Source organism: Chiloscyllium plagiosum, chromosome 28 (genome assembly GCF_004010195.1).
Source record: "Chiloscyllium plagiosum isolate BGI_BamShark_2017 chromosome 28, ASM401019v2, whole genome shotgun sequence".
Classification (NCBI taxonomy): Eukaryota; Metazoa; Chordata; class Chondrichthyes; order Orectolobiformes; family Hemiscylliidae; genus Chiloscyllium; species Chiloscyllium plagiosum.
The window spans coordinates 18,645,001-18,660,642 of record NC_057737.1 but is presented as its reverse complement, the minus strand read 5'-3'; the positions used below and the strand labels follow the sequence as shown (position 1 = coordinate 18,660,642).

The 15,642-nt window shown below is 37.7% G+C and overlaps 2 protein-coding genes across 2 annotated transcripts; one reads left to right on the top strand and one right to left on the bottom strand.

The window, feature by feature from the left end:
- Positions 1-2,708: 2,708 nt before the first annotated feature.
- On the top strand, positions 2,709-7,271 carry LOC122564010 (beta-crystallin A1). The gene is made up of 6 exons (XM_043718433.1): positions 2,709-2,752; positions 2,975-3,032; positions 3,142-3,260; positions 5,260-5,401; positions 6,513-6,655; positions 7,124-7,271. Exons 2-6 carry the CDS (start codon positions 3,000-3,002, stop codon positions 7,269-7,271), a joined length of 585 nt encoding a protein of 194 aa, XP_043574368.1. The 5' UTR covers positions 2,709-2,752; positions 2,975-2,999.
- Positions 6,544-13,906, bottom strand: LOC122564008. Its single transcript, XM_043718431.1, has 4 exons — positions 13,560-13,906; positions 10,556-10,660; positions 8,634-8,703; positions 6,544-8,085 (listed from the first exon to the last, which is right to left on the bottom strand). Exons 1-4 carry the CDS (start codon positions 13,857-13,859, stop codon positions 7,793-7,795), a joined length of 768 nt encoding a protein of 255 aa, XP_043574366.1. The 5' UTR covers positions 13,860-13,906; the 3' UTR covers positions 6,544-7,792.
- Between the last annotated feature and the right edge of the window lie 1,736 nt (positions 13,907-15,642).

Genomic DNA, 15,642 nt, shown 5'->3' with positions numbered 1-15,642 from the left:
CTGGCTTATTAGGGAAGTCAGGGATAGCATAAAAGCAAAAGAAAATGTATATAATGTGGTGAAGGACAGTGGGAAACTAGAGGATTGGGAAGCCAACAAAGACCAACAGAGGGCAACAAAAAAACAAATGAAGAGGGATAAGCTAGCTAGTAATATAAAGGAAGACTGTTAGAGATTCTTTAGATATATAAAAGGCAGAAGAGAAGCAAAAGTAGACATTGGGCTACTGGAAAATGATGCTGGAGAAAATAGTAGTGGGGAACAAGAAAATAGCTGAGAAACTGAATAATTCCTTTGCGTCAGTCTTCACAATGGAAGATACAAGTAATATCCCAAAACTTTAAGAGAGTGAAGGGGCAGAGCTGAATATGATGGCCATCGCCAAGGACAAGGTGCTAGAAAAAATGAATGGCCTGAAGGCGGATAAATCCCTGGAGTAGATGGACTACATCTCAGAGTTCTAAGGGAGGTAGCTGAAGAAATAGTGGAAGTGGTCTTTCAGGAATTGCTAGAATCAGGGAGGGTCACAGAGGACTGGAAAATTGTTAACATGACACCACTGTTTAAAAAGGGAGCAAGGCAAAAGATGGAAAATTACAGGCCAATTAATGTAACCTTGGTCATGGATAAAATCTTGGAATCCATTGTGAAGGACGAGATTTCTGAATACTTAGAAGTGTGTGGTAAAATAGGGCAGAGTTTGCATGGTTTCTTCAAGGGGAGGTCATGTCAGATGAATCTGTTAGAATTCCTTGAGGAAGTAACAAGCAGGTGAGACCAAGGAGACCCAGTGGATGCTGTCTACCTGGACTTCAAGAAACCTTTGACAAGGTGTTGGACAGGAGGCTATTGAGCAAGATAAGGGCCTAGGGTGTCAGAGGCAGAGTACTAGCATCGATAGAAGCTTGACTGTCTGGCAGAAAGCAGAAAGTGGGATTAATAAGGTCTTTCTCAGGATGGCAGCCTGTAACAAGTGGTGTTCCACCAGGCTCAGTGCTGGGACCACAACTTTTCACTTTATACATTAATGATCTAGATGAAGGAATTAAGGGCATTCTGGCAGAGTTTGCAGATGATACATAGATAGGTAGAGGGACAGGTAGCATTGAAGAGGCAGGGAAGCTGCAGAAGGATTTGAACAGGTTAGGAGAATGGGCAAAGCATTAGCAGGTAGAGGACAACGTGGGCAAGTGTGAGGTCATGCACTTTGGTATGGACTACTTTCTAAATGGGGAGAAAATTCAGAAGTCAAAAGTGCAAAGAGACTTGGGAGTTCTAGTCCAGGATTCTCTCAAGGTAAACCTGCAGGTTGAGTCAGTAGTTGGGAAGGCAAATGCAATGATGGCTTTATTTTGAGAGGACTTGAATACAAAAGCAGGAATGTGCTTCTGAAGCTCTGGTCTGACCACATTTGGAATATTGTGTGTAGTTTTGGGCCCAATATCTCAGGAAGGATGCATTGACCCTGGAACATGTTCAGAAGAGTTTCACGAGAATGGTCCCAGGAGTGAAAAGCCTAAAGTCGAAGGAACATTTGAGAACTCTGGATCTATACTCAATTGAGTTTAGAAGGATTGGGGGGATCTATTTGAAACACACAGAATGGTCTGGACAGAGTAGATGTTGGGAAGATGTTTCCATTGGTAGGAGAGACTTGGACCCGAGGGGCATAGCCTTAGAATAAAGGGAATACCTTTTTAGAAGAGATAAGGAGAAACATCTTCAGCCAGAGAGTGGTGAATCCATGGAATTCATTGCCACAGAAGGCTTTGGAGTCCAGGTCATTGAATATATTTGAGATAGATAGATAGATTCATGAGTATCAAGAGCTTCAAGGGTTACAGGGATAAAGCAGGAGAATGGAGTTCAGAAACTTATCAGCCTTGACTGAATGGTGGAGCAGAGTCAATGGGCTGAATGGCCTAATTTCTGCTCCTATGTCTTCTAGTCTTATGGTCTATTTTAATTGAAACATTTTGTTTTAACTAATCAATGCTTATAAAAGTTGTAACATTTTAATTTTTATAACAATGATAACTTGAGGAGTTGAACATCCTAATTTTACACCTTCTGAGTAACTCTAATAACATGGGATTTTAGAAACTGACTAGTGCAAATTAATCGTCTACGGTCTCAAAACATGTTGGCCAAGGATAAGACTTTACGCGTGTGAATATTCTAAATATATATAATTGTATGTAAGAACTGCTTTAGCTATTCAATAAAAATCCAAGCAACTAATTATTTAAGTGGTACATCTTTTTAAATACATAAGCCATGGGATAACAGTCAAAAGCCAACCCATATTTGATAGTTATACTTCTGGCTCCATTTTACCAGCAACAAGAACTCATGAGCAGATTTTGAAACAAATATTAGCAATAACTTGCTAGCATGCCAGTGTATGATTTCAAAGTCAGTGTTCAAATCAACCATGTTCTGTTCTTAGTTATTTTCTGTTAACAAATTATATTAAACATATTTTTACAATACATTTTTATTTAAAGGTTATTCATGCAAAAATCAGACATGCAGATTTTAATCTTTTTGCTCCTGCCCCAGCATAGGGTTGAAACAGAAATCCATGGGATCAGCCACAAACAATGAGATGTTGGCATTCATATCTGCTGCTCACTGGACCACGAATCTGACTCGCTCACTTCTCACTTTCTATTCAATGTTTGACTATAAATAGGAGAGATGAAACCCAACTCAATCATTTTTGGAACCTACCCCATACAGCTCGGCTCTGGTAAGTTGAGTGTTTCTTGCTTTTAATTTTAAATTCCTTTGTTTTGTCTCAATTTATTTATTGTTCACCTGCTTTGTGATTTTCTCCGCAGCATCAATTCAGCCACATATAATGGAATATTACACTAGAATTAGCCAAGATTTTAATGCATTAAATATTGATACATTTCTACAAGCTGTTGCCTTGTGAAGAGAAATGATGCCATTTGACTTTTTTTTTCAGGATAAGAAACTCCCAAGCTATAAGCATGGCGCAAATAAACCCTGCAGGAGTTTTCAAGGTGCCGTTTATTTTTCTAGAATATTTAGTCAGAATTGAAACACCTGTTTTGATTAGTGCTCTTTTCACTGAATTTCATGAAAAGAGTAATAATAATTATCTTGCTGCAGATTACTGCTTATGATCAAGAAAATTTCCAGGGCAAGAGGATGGAATTCACTGCTTCCTGCAAGAATATAATGGATTGTGGTTTTGACAATGTTCGATCCATCAAAGTTGATTGCGGAGCGTGAGTCAACAGCCTTTACATATTTTTACAACAAAACAATGAAGCCCTACCCGTTACTGTCAAACATATTCTGATGCAATTTTATCAATCTTGCTTAAAATGGAATCATCGGCTTTTAAAATCCATTGTCATTTGCAAACCATACTAACCAGTTTACAGAAATGCATTTTATTTTTACCTTTACACACATTTTTTACAAGCAGTTGTTCATTTGCTCAAGAGAATTTGGTTAGACACTGATGTTATAGAGAATTAGATCAACTTCATACGTATTATTGATCTAAAATTAGTATCAATTAATTGAGGGTTCAATTACACGTCTATTTTTGTTCTGAAGCAGTTTTCAAACAGCAGCGACATTGTAAACCTGAGGTGGGGGCAGAGTAAGAGGAAGACCCCTTGAGCTGGTGTTTCATGCCAATTTGCAATGATCAAATGACAATATAGCCCCAGTGAGTCCAAGTGTGGGGTACAGATGGATGTCAGGAATCCCAAATTTTAATGTTTCCCTCAACTTTTGTTCACCTTCTGCATGAAGAACATCAGATTTTCAAACAAGTCTGTGTAACACACATTTATACATGAATGCATGTATATCTCATAAAGGTACATGCATGTGATAGAGTCTAAAATTGACTTTATTGCTGCAAAAATAAATGCAAACAAAACTAACAATTGCAGATGTGGATATCTGAAACACAAGAACAGCAATTGCTACAGAAACTCAGCAGGTCTGGCAAGGTCTGTGGAGAGAAAACAGAGTTAACATTTCAAATCCAAAGGGTCACTGGACTTGAAACATTAACTCTTTTCTCTCCACAGAAGCCACCACACCTGCTGAGTTTTTCCAGAGAATTCTGTTTTTCTTTGTTAAAAGAATTCATTGAGTTAATGCTAGCCTGTCAAGTCACTTGACCTCTGGACAGTATAGCCTAGAATTTCCTCCTTAGGCACAAATTACAAGTTACACCTGTAAATTTATCCATTAGTGTGTCTATTTTGTTAGGTTATCCCCAAGTATTCTTCCAATGTCATTACACTACGTCCAAACTTAAAATGGCCATAAAACATTGAAACAATTGGGACCCAAGGTAATACAAAATCCACACCAGGATATTTGAACTAATTGAATTACTATTTAAGCACATTAAAGTCAATGGGTTCAGAAGTTCCAATTGGAGAAGCTGCGCTGTGTAAGAATGCATTAATCCAGAAAGTACATATCAAGCCTCAGTGAAGTTTTCTTTCTTTTAATTATTCAAAAATTATGATTAAAAAAACAGAAAAATGACTTTGTTTCTGCCTTGCTGAAAAATGTGACCGCAATGTTGGGAATCCCTCCCACTTTCAAATAGGTGCAACCAGTGGATACTACATTTGAGAGTCAGGCGTGGAGCCTGTTTGAAGGGTGGATATCCATTGAAATACAGAATGTGATGGACGGAAGTAAAAGATCAAGAAGATTGAGGCGTATCATATTTTTAATTGATATAATTACTGCCACATCAGTGGGCCAGTCATAGCTCTACTGCTGCAGGGCTCAATTGGGAATGTTTTCAGACTGCGCCAGTCTGAAAACTCTCACTCTGCATGGCAGAAACCATTGGAAATTCAAGCACTCTCGGATGTAAATTCAACTCTTTTTATCTCATTTTTCATAGAAACAAATTATTCTGCTCCTCAAGGAGACCCCTGTCAGTTTTAGATAGTTTAAAGATCTTTCTTTAACTATTACTACAGAGATTAATACAATTGAAGTTATATTTCAAACTTAAAATTTCGAAACAATTCAGGCGAGTTACTGCACTGTTGTGTTGGTGCTCTATTAAAGCAGCAAATTATTACTAAGAGATAATAAGTTGGAAACTATTTGTGTTTTCTTTTCCATAGAATCCTGACAACACAGAAGCAGGCCATTCAGCCTATCTCAATTTTAACACAAGCGTAAATGTGCCTATTTTCAAAAACCTGAATGAAAGCAATTTCTTTTTTCTTGTAGCTGGGCTGGTTATGAGCATTCCAGCTTTTTTGGACAACAATTTATCCTGGAGAAAGGAGAATACCCTCGCTGGGATGCCTGGAGTGGCAGCAATGCGTACCACACTGAAAGACTCATGTCCTTCCGCCCCATTTGTTCTGCTGTAAGTCAGTTCACTATTCAGTATCTATAGGGCTTGATGATAACATAACTGACAGGGTAACATATTGCAATGTTACTCATTAAATATAACATCACATGGTTACATTTTTGACCTGCATCATTCTGCCAGCTTTTTAAAATTGTATTATCTTGGAATAATACAATGATTATAGAAATAAGCCATTCAGCCCATCATGGGTATATGGTTCACTGCAACACCATCACTGTTAGACCCAATCTCCCAATTTATCCTCTGGCTCAGCAATTCTTTTCTCTTCAAAAACGTGTTTATCCAATTTCCTTTCCAAAGCCAGAATTGGACCATCCACCAGCATATTCACACACACTGTGTTTAAGATCTAAACCACTCAATGCATTAAAATAGTTCTTTCTCATGTTCCTGTTGCATCTTTTTTCCACACACCTTGAGTATCTTCAGGTTCTTGAACAACATCTCAGACGGAAAAAGTTTCTTTCTATCAACTCTGTCTAGATTTTGGACACTTCTACCAAATCTCCTCTTAACCTTCTCTTCTCCAACCCCAACTTCTCCAATCTTTCATTGTGCTCCAGCTGACTACAAACTACTGGTTTTATTAAGGTTCATAACTTCCTTGCTTTTATAAGCTGTGCCTCTATTCATAAAGTTCAAGCCCCTGGATGCCTTTATGATCACAAACACAGAGACGGGGATACTAATTTGCGAATATTGGTCGAATAATGTCATTAATACCTGGTGTTGAAACACAATAAAAGAAATGAACGGTGCTGAAATGTACTTCTCTAACTGAAGTCCTTGGTAACTATGGTAAAGTTTAATGATGCATCTGTCAGTCTATAACAAGGCTGGATTTAGATGCAGTCAGCATGCTCCAGAAGATATAATTGAATATAAAGGGGAACATGAATAGCAACTTTATTCTCAGGAGTAAAATAAGATGCTGCAAGGAAAGGTATAGAAATTTAACTTTTACATCCTTTGTGACAAATATAAAATACTGAATTACAGAGATATACACTCAGTACTTCTTAAATGCTGACATTGTTTTGTTCACTGGTAACAATAACTCAGCAATTCAAGTGTACTCAAAATATATATCATTTTCCTTTAGCACCATAAAGAGTCCAAAATTGTCATTTTTGAGAAGGAAAACTTCATTGGAAGACAGTGGGAGATGTGTGATGACTACCCCTCTTTGCAAGCCATGGGATGGTGCAACAATGAAGTTGGATCCATGAAGGTTCAAGCTGGCGCGTGAGTAGTGTCATTTCGTCGTACAACACAGAAACAGACCCTTTGGTCCAACTTGTCCATGCCAACCAGATATCCTAAATTAATTTAATCCTATTTCCCTTCCTATTCATGTACAGTGTTTTCAGTAAAGATTGTTTATTGGAACTTAAGGAGGAATACTTCACTGGATTCAGTACAATCTTGTACACCTTAGCAACTTGAAGATCTTGTCGGGTTTGTTATATCTAAAATAACGTTTTACCTTAGGCCTGAAGAAAATAACTTGGTTGATCAATTTTAGCTAGTTGAAAAATAACCAAAGAGGGTTGTTTGAGCTGTTCCTTCCGTAGTCACGGAACTCTCGTCATCCAGTCTTACATGATCTCACACGTAATTGCATCTGCAACTATATGCACTGGTTCACGTTTAAGGCGATTTAACGTAAATTTGAAGTTCACTTAAGTAAAGAATGCTGTTTTTCTGCCCCAGATGGGTGTGCTACCAGTACCCAGGCTACCGTGGCTTCCAGTACATCATGGAATGTGATCGCCATGCTGGAGAGTACAAGCATTGGAGAGAGTGGGGATCCCATGCTCAGACTTTCCAGATTCAGTCACTCCGTCGCATTCAGGAGTAAAGCAACACATCAAAAGAGCACAGTGGGAGGGCCTGCAAAGGAAATCTATGGGTATACTTGTACTACATTCTATCGTAGAACAACAATCTGTGTACTGTAACTGGTTTAACATCTCATCACAATAACTTGGGCTGTTGAAATACTCAAATAAAAGTTACAAAAATGCTTCCATCTCTTTGTCTCAAGTAATCCCTGTGGAATCACTTGTTTTAAAGTTTGAAATCTGGTCAGCAGGAGAGACTCATCAGACTTTCAGATTATGAAATCAGACAACCATAACAAATTGGTGGGCTCTGGGAAATGAACCACAGAAGGGCAATTGATTGTGAGGCGCACAGCACATCAACCATGAGTAGATGTGTTCTCAGTACCACAAGCATTTTAGCTTTCCAACTTCAATTTACATTTTGCTTTTCAGCAAGACTTTAAAAAAACTTATATATCCAGCTGCTTTAACGTAAACTGACAACATTTAAATGAAATACACCCGTCACTGACTTATGGTCAATATTATCTAATCATTATAAATACATTCTGTACTTAGGATTGACATAATGAAAATTTGCTCCATCACACACAACTGATTGAGGATTCTTTCTTTTCCACATGGTTAAGGAGTCTAAGTGGCCTGGCCAGTTTGGGAGTTTAACTCTGCTCAGGCAGCAGAAATCTTCTGCAAGTGCCAGCTGGAAGTTGCGAGACGTTGACTGTCCCCAGTGATTGGCTGACAGTGTTTCACCCAGTAACTCCCCAACATGAAGGATGATATCTCCTCTGAAATAGCTTAAGCAATCAAGAGAAAATGTTGAAGACTCTGCAGAACATAAACAACATTATCGAATGATCATTAAAAATGCAGAAAAATTTCCTGTGTTGACAAATGAGATCATGACCTTTAACCACTGTAGCTATTTACAACTGTTAATGTTATTTTCTATCCAGAATACAGGCAGTTGCATTCTTTCTTTAATAAATTGATAAAATACGAAATGTTTAAAGCAATGCAACTGAATGCATTAAATACATCACATCTCTTCCTTTCAGATCGTCTTCTGCAGTTAAAATGAAACAAGAAACTGTTCAACAAAAAAAATAGAATCTCTGCTAAACAAGATTAGTAAATGAATATGTTGGTGCAAAGAATTTTCATCTTGCTACTTTGTAATCTTTGAACTTCAATCAAGCTTTCATCAGTTAACTGATATGAATTTTAGGAATGTACCAGCCAAACTTCACTTGAAAGTTTTGAACGTTGTATAAAAGATAATGTCATTTTTCTCAGCACACCATTGGTAAGGAATAATAACTTCTTTCAAAGAAAACTCCCCCTAGAGTAGGAGTATAAAGACCTTCCTTTCTTACCGTCTATGTCCGGCCAGGCCAGAAAAAGCACTCTGTCAGGAAACTGCTCAAGCATTTCAGGGCCACTGGTCTAAAGTTATAAACAGAAAATGTAGCAGTAAATGCTTTTTCTCCCAGTTTATTGTTAAGGTGATTATTTGCAATGACAGAAAACAGTGGTCACCTAACAACAATTTTAAACATTTAAAACTTTGAAAAAAACAACATAGGAATCAAACTACTCTCAGTGATGTAATCTACTATTTGTACAATGCAACTTCATTTAATTTGTTAAACAAACAAATTCATTCAAAGTTAATATAAAGAACTTATTGTCTTACTCAGAGTATCATAATTGATATTGTAAATTGCCTATTTAATTGAATTGAACCTCTAAGATCAGAAATTTCACAAAGAAAGTTTGTATTTATGTACCATCTTTCTAGGTCTTAAGATATCTCAAAGCAATGAATCATACTTTAAAGTGGATTTTGTTTTTTTTTGGAACACAGTAATATAAGAAATAGGAGCAACAGTAGGCCATTCAGCCCCTCAAATTTGTTCTGCCATTCAATAAGATCATGGCTAATCAACTTTAACACTATTTTGCTGCACAATCCTTTAACGCATTTAATGCATAGAAAACTACCAATCTCAGTACTGAACAAACTCAGTTACTGTGCCTTTATAGCCTTTTGGGGCAGAGAATTCCAAAGACTCACCACCGTCTGAGTGAAGGGGAGCAGAGGCATTGGACCTTTATATTAAATTGTAAAATGTTTGGTACTGCATTAAATGCTAACCAACCACATGGTCTAGCTGTTCCCCATGTTTACAGCATACATTTAACATGTGCATACATTCTGAGTAAGGGTCACCAGACCCGAAATGTTAACTGTGATTTCTCTGCACAGGTACTGCCAGACCTGCTGAGCTTTTCTGGCAACTTCTGTTTTTGCTTCTGATTCACAGCATCTGCAGTTCTTTTCAGTTTTATGTGCATACTAATGCTTGCACAAATATGGCAACTGGTGCAATTCACCTCACGCATTTGGGAATACTACAGATGCTATCTTGGAGTTCGAGAGGCAAATGTGGCACCCAACTTCTCATCCATTCATTAACAGATACAAATTAGGAAATTAGAAGGATAACATAACTATACAAAATATAGAAAGCTAGTTCTACTGGACGTATCCACTGCAGTTTGATGTTTACCAATCTAAAACAAGTTAATCACATTTTGCCCGTTATTATATTACACTCCTCAATCATCCCTGTTCTTAACGGTCTCTAATGGCTTCTGTCCCACACAATGGCATAAAAATCCTCATTCATTCATTAATTTTTCCAGACTTATCCCTTTCTAATATTACATGGTCTCTATTCTGTTGACTCCGGCCTTTGCTTTTCCTGCCCTCCTGCTCCATCTTCAGTTGCACAATCTCCAATCACCTAAACTCCAAACTCCAGAATTCTCTTTTACAAAACCTCTACATTGATACCTTAAAATATGCAACTTGGGCAATCCCTTGGTCACCTCTCCTAGCTCTTCTACTACCACTTAGCCTTTAAAAGCACATTGTGACAAGATAATACTGAAAACTTTTATGAAAATGCAGATTACCGTTATGTTCAGAAATAATATCTACAATTTATGCTGAGGGAGGTTTACTTAGAACTTAGATTTAATTTTCAATACAAAGTTATTGGCAAACTTTCTTTTTTTTTCTAAACTAAATTAAATACTAAAAGGAAGGCAAGGTTGCTCTGGAATCAGTTTGAAAATTTAAGACAAATAATGCAAAGTACAAAAAAAAGCAATGTTGTCAGTAAATCACCTCTGACCATGTCATTTTGCAGTTCTGAACATGAAGTGACAGATAAAGGCCTCTCCAACTCACTCATAATTCTTGACACTCTGCAAAAAGTATTGGACGTACCAAAATCTCTGAATATCGCATTTCAGGCGGATAAATAGTATTTGTGTCAAATGATATCAGATCTACTCCTTGGCTCTGAAGCAGATACTCCCAGTATCCGGTTCCCTAAGATATAAAAAACAAGATTAAACATGGCATATCAGAAGTGATCAATTCTCAACGATTTAATGTTTATCTTTTCAGTCACCTTTAAACTGCATGTTCTTTCTTCTTAAAATTATTCCAGTATCCTGTTTGCAGCATTCATTCCTAGCAATTTGCTTCAATGCAGTCATTGTTTTTACCCCTTCAATAGTTAACCACCCTCTGTCAAGAAATGTTTCCTGACATCTATCTTACACTTGTTTTTTCACGAAGTCTGACTCTGCGGCCTTCTAATCTGGTGCCCTTCCCTCAAACGACTATTTGGATTTACTTTTGCAATTCCATTCATAGATTAAATTCTTATGAGATTTCACTTGTCAAGACTGAAGAGCTCAAGGTTATCAAGTGTCCTCCATACACTCCTCCATAATATTATGGATGTGATTCGTTACTCAGCTCAGCACTGATCCCAGGGTCTGGATGGAGTCCCGATCTCTCAATGATGAGAAGCATATGTAGTAATTCAGATACAACTTGTACTTAGAGTTCTGGTCAACTCAGTGTGAGTTTTGGAGAAGTGAACTCAACTGACATTTAAAGTATAACCCAGATTCCTCACAGTCTTCAGAATCTTAATCGACTATCTAGATGCACTTAACAAGCTATATTTGACACAGGGTGTATTTAGCTCCATTTTTTATTTCCAAACACAATAGCTTTTTGCACTTATTGCATTTTATTGGGAATTATCACTCTATGCAGACTCAATGAAGTTCTTTGCAAATTTTTGGCTTCTTCCTTGAAGTTGTACATTCACCTTCTCCAACCATAAATCCCGCTTCCCACAACTTAGATCATTTATACAAACATGAAGATAAAAACAGCAGCCCTGAGAGAAGCCTGTGCTGTAGAATCCAAATTCATAACCTATGTTGAATTTTAAGAGTCTCTCACTTATTTGTAAGTTTTGCAATACCCTGTCATAAAACTTTCTCCTAATCCTAGACATTAGATATATTATATAATATTAGATGTTGTATTGGAGGCAGTTCAGAGGAGGTTCACTAGATTGATTTCAGACTTGAGGGGTTTGTCTTATGAAGAGAGATTCAGCTGTTTAAACTATAATCCCTGGAGTTTAGAAGAATGAGAGGAAATTGAATTGAGGTATATAAGGTGCTAAAGGGGATTGACAAAGTAGAGGTAGAAAGGATGTTTCCTTATGTAGGGAAAGCTAGAATGAGAAGTCATCGTTTAATAGAAGATTGAAAACAAATGGGGAGAAATCACTTCTCTCAAAGGGTCATGAATCTGGAATGCCCTATCCCAAAATGTGGGTGATGCCGGGACACTGAATACATTTAGGGAGGTGGAGGACAGATTTTTAATTAGATTGATGGGTAATGGGAAGCAGCCAGGAAAGTGGAGTTGAGACCAAGATGGAATATCACCAAAATTGGAAGTGTAGTGGACAGTGAAGAAGGTTACCTCAGAGTACAGCGGGATCTTGATCAGGTGAGCCAATAGGCCAAGGAGCGGCAGATAGAGTTTAATATTGATAAATGTGAGGTGCTGCATTTTGGAAAGGCAAATCAGGGCATGACTTATACACTTAATGGTAATGTCCTGGGAAGTGTTGTTGAACAAAGAGAGATTGGAATGCAGCTTCAGAGCTGCTTGAAACTGGAGTCGCAGGTAGGTAGGATAGTTAAGAAGGCGTTTGGTATGCTTGCCTTTATTGGTCAGAGCATGGAGTATCGCAGTTGGGAGGTCATGCTGAGACTGTACAGTGCATTGGTTAGGCCACCTTTGGAATATTGTGTGTATTTCTGGTCTCCCTGCTATAAGAAGGATGTTGTTAAACATAAAAGGGTTCAGAAAAGATTTACAAGAATGTTGCCAGGGTTTGAACTATAGGGACAAGCTGAATAGGCTGGGGCTGTTTTCCTGGAGCACTGGAGACTGAAACCACCTTATCGTGGTTTATAAAAATCAAGAGGGGTATGGATTGGGTAAATAGACAAGATCTTTTCCCCAGGGTTGGGGAGTCCAAAACTAGAGGTTTAAGGTGAGAGGAGAAAGATTTAAAAGGGATCTAAGGAGCAACTTTTTCCACACAGAGGGTGGTGTCTGTATGGAATGAGCTGCCAGAGAAAGTGGTGGAAAAGCTGGTACAATGACAAATTTAAAAGGCATCTGGATGGGTATACGGGTTTACAGGAATATAGCCAACTGCTGGTAAAAGAGACTAGATTTATTTAGGATATCTGGTTGGCACGGATGAGTTGGACTGAATGGTCTGTTTCTGTGCTGTACATCTCTATAAGTGTTTGCGATCAGCCACGATCCTATCAAATAGCGGAGCTGGCTTGAGGGGCTCAATTGCCTTTTCAAATGAACTTCTCAAATATCTATCACTTTGGTGAGAAAAGACCAAGAGGAGATGTATTTCAAGTTTTTAAAATTATAAATGGCTTTGATTTACTGAATGTGGGAAACATGTCTCCTTTCAATTGGGTGGGGCTCAGTGACAATCAAATTAAAATTGTCACTTCTCAGATTGAGAGAGCGAAGGAAAGTCTTTACACAGACGATTAGAGCATTAAAGAATTTATTTCACGCAATGACTGAGGCAAAGGCCATTGCTGAGAGGATGGTCACTATAGATTGTCAAATGTGTCAGGACTAAGTTTAGGATTGTGGGAATATAACTCATTTTTGTCAGTCATTTATGATGCGCTGTTTCTTGACACGTGTCCTAACTTGAGCCTGCCCACAATTAATAAACATATTTCTCGTACAATATTGAAAATAAGCTAAAGTGGCAGGGAGGGAGAGTACAACACTGAGGTCAGCCTCTGCAGTAAAGGCCAGTCTTGTCAACATAAGCGAAAGACGATTTTGTAATTTTAGTACTTACAGCACCAGCTGAAACTATAGGCTGATTTAAATCTACAATGAACCTAATTGCTTCTATATTTGGAACAGAAAAAGAAAATAATATTTGCAGCTTTTGGCAACTCAATTCATCCACATTCCTCAGTAGATAAACCAACTCTCGTCTTCGCCCATGTTGCAACTCAGGGTCACAAAACCTGTGAATGTCTGCTGGGAACTGCTCCATTTTAACGCAGTACATTTTGTAATACAAGTTCTTCCCACCACACTTCCGCTGTTCGACTGTTTGCCATTGTATTTCTTCACTACCATCTGACTCCATTAGCAGTTCCCAATGTGTAAGCTGTCGCTTTTTCTGACGAAGTAGGAAGTGAGCACACAGGGAAAGAGAAACCACCGGCAAGGCAGCGCCTCCCTGAGGCAAGACCAATCATTTTCAGGCGAAATACATGCAAAATGTTTAGCATGTAAGGCTAACTCTGTCACTCACACGCACACCGTCAACCTGAGTTACAAATCTTCTCAAAAATCGCTAATGCAAAATGTTTCTTGTCAAAGTCTAGATTTGCTGAACAACTGAAATGATAAATCGCCAAGCGGCTTCGACTTTTTAAAAAGTTTGCACATACTGTTTTGATTCATAAATTAATTATTTTTATATTACTGAGAATGGGTGATGATGTGAACTATGAAATTTATGACAACAAATGAAGCGCTTTATTTAATTGATAGAAATTCTACTTTACCTGTAGAGATGCCTTAAAAAGTGAGTCTATAAGCAAAGAAGTGAGCTTCAATTCAAATAATTAAAGTGCATTTAGGTTTTGAAATGACTGAGTTGAATGTAAGTAAATTTTAAATACTGTATAAGCATCACTGTGTGTGCACTAACGTTTGGCTTTTGAAATTGTTTATACGGTTTACTGTAAAATAAAATCTGCATTAATGCTTAATAGCTTTGAAAATCCCAGCTTTCCCTGAATATTGTGAAAGTGGTGCAATGGAAGTGCAAAAAAACAAATTATTACATGGGACAAAAATTTTTGACCCACACCGAAGACTCTGGAGATACTCAGGAGGTTGACAGGCAACGTTATAGAATTTTATAAAATAATGAGAGGTAGGATAGAGTTATGGTAGTTGTCTTTTCCCGAGGATGGGGGATTTCAAGATTAGGGGACATATTTTTAAGGTGAGAGGGGACAGTTTTAAAAAAGACATGAGGCAATTTTTTTTACACAGAGTGGTTGGTGTGTGGAATGAACCTCCTGAGGAAGTGGTGGATGTGGGTATAATTACAATATTTAAAAGACATTTGGATAAGTACATGAATAGGAAAGGTTTTGAGGGATATTGGCCCGCGACTAGTTTATTTTGGAATTATGTTCAGCATGGGTTGATTGACCAAAGGGTCTATTTCCATGCTATTAACTCTATGACAGGAACATAAAAATCAAAGGGAAGAAACTAAATACAAATATTGAAGAGATATAATGACCTGTAAATAGTATCATGAGGAACAGTAAGAGAGAAGTGTATGTGCAGGGGACAAAACGTAGTATAGAAAAGTGGAAGCAAAAAAAAAGAAAAATACTTCAGGTGCTGGAAATCTGGAATAACCAGAAAATGGTGAACTACTCAGTGTTATAATTCCTAACTGAGGGTAGCTATTATATGTAAAAGGAGCTTCTTTGGCAGTCTGTTGGGGTTGAAATGGGGCTGTTCTTCAATTTGCTCAATACAGGCAGTCTTCTGTTGCAAACATCTTGTTCCTGAGTCCATACTCAAGTTGGTTTGTATGTAAGTCAGAATATAATGCATGACAATATAAAGCAGCCATTTGTAAGTATATATGTTCATATGTGGGATATTTAAAATTGCAGCCCTGCATAGGATCATGTTCATAAACATGAGCATTCATAATTTGGACTTTGTAAATCAGGGATCCCCGGTAGCCTAAATGCTCAGTAAAAGGTATTGAGAAAAGTGAGAAGCTGGCTCCAGTCAAACACAATAATCCTTTTTTAGTGTGCTCTCTTCAGCCAGGATTGCAATGTTATCAGTGCTACTAAAATGTTTGCCATGTTTTCATGCTCCACTGCAAA